At 38.5% G+C, this 5,000-nt stretch overlaps 1 protein-coding gene across 2 annotated transcripts in view; it reads right to left on the bottom strand.

Moving 5' to 3' along the window:
* The window catches only part of LOC135221105 (protein kinase C iota type-like), an 82,709-nt gene that overhangs the window by 6,175 nt on the left and 71,534 nt on the right, over positions 1 to 5,000 (bottom strand). Inside the window, exon 4 of one of the 2 annotated variants that reach the window (XM_064258914.1) lies at positions 1,911 to 1,956. The exons of the other annotated variant lie outside the window; for it this stretch is intronic. Within the exon in view, the coding sequence (XP_064114984.1) occupies positions 1,911 to 1,956 (46 nt within the window). The remainder of the gene's footprint in view (positions 1 to 1,910; positions 1,957 to 5,000) is intronic. 2 annotated transcript variants of the gene reach the window in all.

Raw genomic sequence — 5,000 nt, 5'->3', positions numbered from 1 at the left:
CATTGTTCTTCCTATGGATACTCCTATGGTCGATATTCCCGTGGAAATATATATACGAAACTTCAGCTCGTATCATCAAGTGATGTGACCTTTTTGAATGTATATGAGTGGGCACTTCTCTCTCTCGTCCGCCCCAACACGACTCTAAGTGTCACAGAGAGAGAGAGAGAGAGAGAAGAGAGAGAGAGAGAGAGAGAGAGAGAGTTACAAGGATTAGGATGTCTCAGACTTCTTTGTCCATCCAAGGAGACATCTTGTGCTCACTTATCTGTAGGAGCAGGTTTAATTGTTAATTCGCAGTGTCCTAATGATTTTGTCTAATTTTCTTTTAAATTCTTCCACAATGTTGCTGTTTACAACTTCTGGTGGCAGTTTATTCCACGTGTCACATATCTTGTATGTAAAGAAGTACCCACAATGGGATATGTTTTATCTCTTCAGTTCTAGTTTCCATCCATTATTTCTCGTCTGGTTTTCGTTTAACTTAAATAGGTTACTGCCTACTTTTGTTATGCCTTTCAGTATTTGGAATGTTTCTATTAGTAGTCCTCGCAATCGTCGTGTTTCTAAGCCATCCATGTTCCGGCTCTCTAGTCGTCTTCGGTAACCTATTTGCCTAATGGATGGAATTAACTTTGTGGCTCTTGCTTGTACTCCTTCTAATCTATTTATGTCTTTTCTTAGTGTTGGTGACCAATACTGTACTGCATATTCAAGACGAGGTCTAACTATTGATGTGTAGAGCTGCAGCACCGTTTCCTTGTTTCTGTATTTGAACTGCCTCTTTATGTATCCCACTAGTTTCTGTGCCTTCTTTTCAGTTTTTATGCGCTGTTTTGTTAAGTTTAAGTCCTTGGTAATAATGATTCTGCATTTGACACATTACATGCCGAAGATTACCAGGCAATGAGAGAGAGAGAGAGAGAGAGAGAGAGAGAGAGAGAGAGAGAGAGAGAGAGAGAGAGAGAGAGAGAGAGAGAGATTCTGCATTTAAACTCACATTAAATACCGAATTTTACCTCATGATCACAAAACGTTACCAACGAAGAATTCACGAAGTGCCTCTGTAAACTTGAAATATATAATAAAAACAAAAAGCCTTTCCCAGCAAGAGTGAAATACAGAGCGATTAGCGGCGCGAACCAAACAAGGAAGTCGTTCGCGCCGAGAGAGAGAGAGAGAGAGAGAGAGAGAGAGAGAGAGAGAGAGAGGGGGGTGGGGGGTGGGGGGAAGGCAGCAACCCACAACGCCAACAAACAGGGTGTGTCTGATCATTTCATTAACAAACAATGAAATAAATAAACGTAAGTGGAGAGACTACGCCCAGGCTTACCAACAAGCAGTGCCGCGTGAAACTTAAAAAAAAAATGAAGAGTGTGGATATTGTACACTTCACAAGAATTTATATAAACATTATACATAGATATGTATATACGTATGTATATTATTATACTCATGTACAGGGATGGGGCTGGTACAGTAGATTCACATCAACCGTGCATTTGATGTCTTGGCCCGTCCCTTACGACGCTCCTGATTGGCTGTTAATAAGCCAATCACAGGCTGGAAACTCAGCCTCTCTCGATCACATAGGCAGGATGTGTGTTCCACCTCTCCTGAGGTATACGTTTGAAAAACGTATCTCTCATGAGAGAAGGAACACACATCCTGCCAGGAGCGTCGTAAGGGACGGGCCTAGACATCAAATGCACGGTTGATGTGAATCTACTATACCCTCATGACCTCCTTTTCTTTAACTCTCTAATGACGCTGGTACTACACATTTGCAACTGGGTCGACTGGTCGGCGACACGCAGGAATCGCATGTGGACCATTTGGTGTGTGTGTGTGTGTGTTCTAACTACGTTTATTTAATAATAATAATTATATAATAATAATTAGCAGCTTACCACAAATTATTACCGATCAGTCCATCAAATGAATTTAACCACTCACCTGTAAAAAAGAGAAAAACAAAGGAGTTAATACTAAAATACATCAAATTTTCTTGAACAACGTAAATTCTCATAAAATTTAAAATACAAAACACGAATATTTACCCATCATTCCCCTTTACAATTAACATAATATCCGCAATATATTTACTTCCAGAATTTCTCTTGAACTGTTTAACCGACTGTAATTATGCCGTCACATCAAAAGGTTAAATGCATAAACACTAATTATCTTAATTACAGTAAATGAATAAACAAACACTAATTAAGAACACGACTCTAGTGATAATGCTACTACTACTACTACTGCTATAATAATAATAATAATAATAATAATAATAATAATAATAATAATAATATGATAAAAGCCATAAACACATGGGCAGTGCCAGTAATCAGATACAGCGCAGGAATAGTGGAATGGACGAAGGCAGAACTCCGCAGCATAGATCAGAAAACCAGGAAACATATGACAACACACAAAGCACTACACCCAAGAGCAAATACAGACAGACTATACATAACACGAAAGGAAGGAGGGAGAGGACTACTAAGTATAGAGGACTGCGTCAACATCGAAAACAGAGCACTGGGGCAATATCTGAAAACCAGTGAAGACGAGTGGCTAAAGAGTGCATGGGAAGAAGGACTAATAAAAGCAGACGAAGACCCAGAAATATACAGAGACAGGAGAAAGACAGAAAGAACAGAGCACTGGCACAACAAACCAATGCATGGACAATACATGAGACAGACTAAAGAACTAGCCAGCGATGACAATTGGCAATGGCTACAGAGGGGAGAGCTAAAGAAGGAAACTGAAGGAATGATAACAGCGGCACAAGATCAGGCCCTAAGAACCAGATATGTTCAAAGTACGATAGACGGAAATAACATCTCTCCCATATGTAGGAAGTGCAATACGAAAAGTGAAACCATAAACCACATAGCAAGTGAATGCCCGGCACTTGCACAGAACCAGTACAAAAAGAGGCATGATTCAGTAGCAAAAGCCCTCCACTGGAGCCTGTGCAAGAAACATCAGCTACCTTGCAGTAATAAGTGGTACGAGCACCAACCTGAAGGAGTGATAGAAAACGATCAGGCAAAGATCCTCTGGGACTATGGTATCAGAACGGATAGGGTGATACGTGCAAACAGACCAGACGTGACGTTGATTGACAAGGTCAAGAAGAAAGTATCACTCATTGATGTCGCAATACCATGGGACACCAGAGTTGAAGAGAAAGAGAGGGAAAAATTGGATAAGTATCAAGATATGAAAATAGAAATAAGAAGGATATGGGATATGCCAGTGGAAATCGTACCCATAATCATAGGAGCACTAGGCACGATCCCAAGATCCCTGAAAAGGAATCTAGAAAAACTAGAGGCTGAAGTAGCCCCGGGCCTCATGCAGAAGAGTGTGATCCTAGAAACGGCACACATAGTAAGAAGAGTGATGGACTCCTAAGGAGACAGGATGCAACCCGGAAGCATATTTCCCAAGTCTGGAAGAGTTTAGGGATGGGGAAAATTAGGACCAATCAAAGCGCGTGGAGCTGATCCATGACGTCACAAGCCACGCCTTTTAGCTACACTCGGTCTCATAGCCATTACTGCCAGTCAAAATGCCGAAGAAAAACTTCCCCATTTCACAATTTACAGCTTGTATGACCTATACATTTTAGTCAGATATATTTAAATATAATGCAACACTAATTCAACAAACAATATATTCTTCAAATTAGATACACCGTGAAATATATTAAGCGTTATTGGCTTCTCCCTCTTGGTAATAGTGCTCAGTGCCTCTTAATTCCTGCTCACAAAGTCGATTTTTACTACATAAATAATATTTTCGTTAAGAGTTGTTTAATTTTATACTTCAAAATGCGTGTTTAATGCCATTTAAAAATATTTGCGATAACACATGGGATGAATCAAACAATATACAAGAAAGATGATAAAATTAATGATATGGTAAAAATGATGGTATATGACCTGTAATTAGCACTACAGACTACAGTCAGGAGGCCAAGAACTTCGCTGCACTTCGACTCCCATCAAGAAACTTGGACTTTGAAGTGACGATTTTAAAAGCATGGAGCGTGGAACGTTTCTCAGGTGTTACTGCCTGTTGTTTCAGGTTATAAAAAAGTATTATGTACAGAAATAAAGTAATAATTGCTTTATTATATGCTTAAAATAAATGTGGAGGATACAGTTTTTATGACAAATTTATGCACTCCGTAGGGTAATAGCGCCGTCAGTACACCTCATTCGTTGCAATGTAGGCATTACTTAAGGTTTTTTTTTGCAGCGTCCCTTCGGCGCCTAACTGCAACTACTTCATTCATTTACTGTTACCTCCGTTCATATTTTCTTACTGCCCACCCTCTCCTAAAAATTGTTTCATAGTGCCTCAACTGCGAGATTTTCCTCCTGTAACACCTTTCAAACCTCTTACTGCTGAATGGCCTTAGTTGCCCCAGTGCTTGGCATAATGCTAAAAATCTATATGTAAAAAAAAAAATATATGCACTTAATTTAAGACATACATTTGACTACTGAGTGTGAGCTTGGATGAAAATAGTAGTATACTCATATACTACCGTTATCCCTGCTTTTAATAATACGTGATGAATATTTGGATAAGATTTTCTGTTGAAAGAGTTGGAAAAAAAGTGTCATCCATATTTACTTTAAAGCATATCGCAGTTCTAATAAATCTATGCATCAAATCTGCTCTAGTTCAGCTTATTAAACGTATACTGTAACTGTAAATAGGTAATATTCTTAACTCCTATAAATGCTATAAGTAATACGTACTAATGAAATACTTATTTTGATTCTTTGCACAGAATGAATGACAAGTACAAAAGGTTTGCTAAGAATATTAAATAATCACTGTTTTCTTTGTACACTATGCATTTTAAGCAAAAATCACTTGAGGGCTTGCTAGAAATATTCAATGCTGAATTATATTACCACTTTTTATTTATTTTTACCCAATGTATGGAAAGTAAAAATCAAAAGCAAAAA

Source organism: Macrobrachium nipponense, chromosome 2 (genome assembly GCF_015104395.2).
Source record: "Macrobrachium nipponense isolate FS-2020 chromosome 2, ASM1510439v2, whole genome shotgun sequence".
NCBI lineage: Eukaryota > Metazoa > Arthropoda > Malacostraca > Decapoda > Palaemonidae > Macrobrachium > Macrobrachium nipponense.
This window is presented reverse-complemented; position numbering and strand designations above follow the sequence as displayed.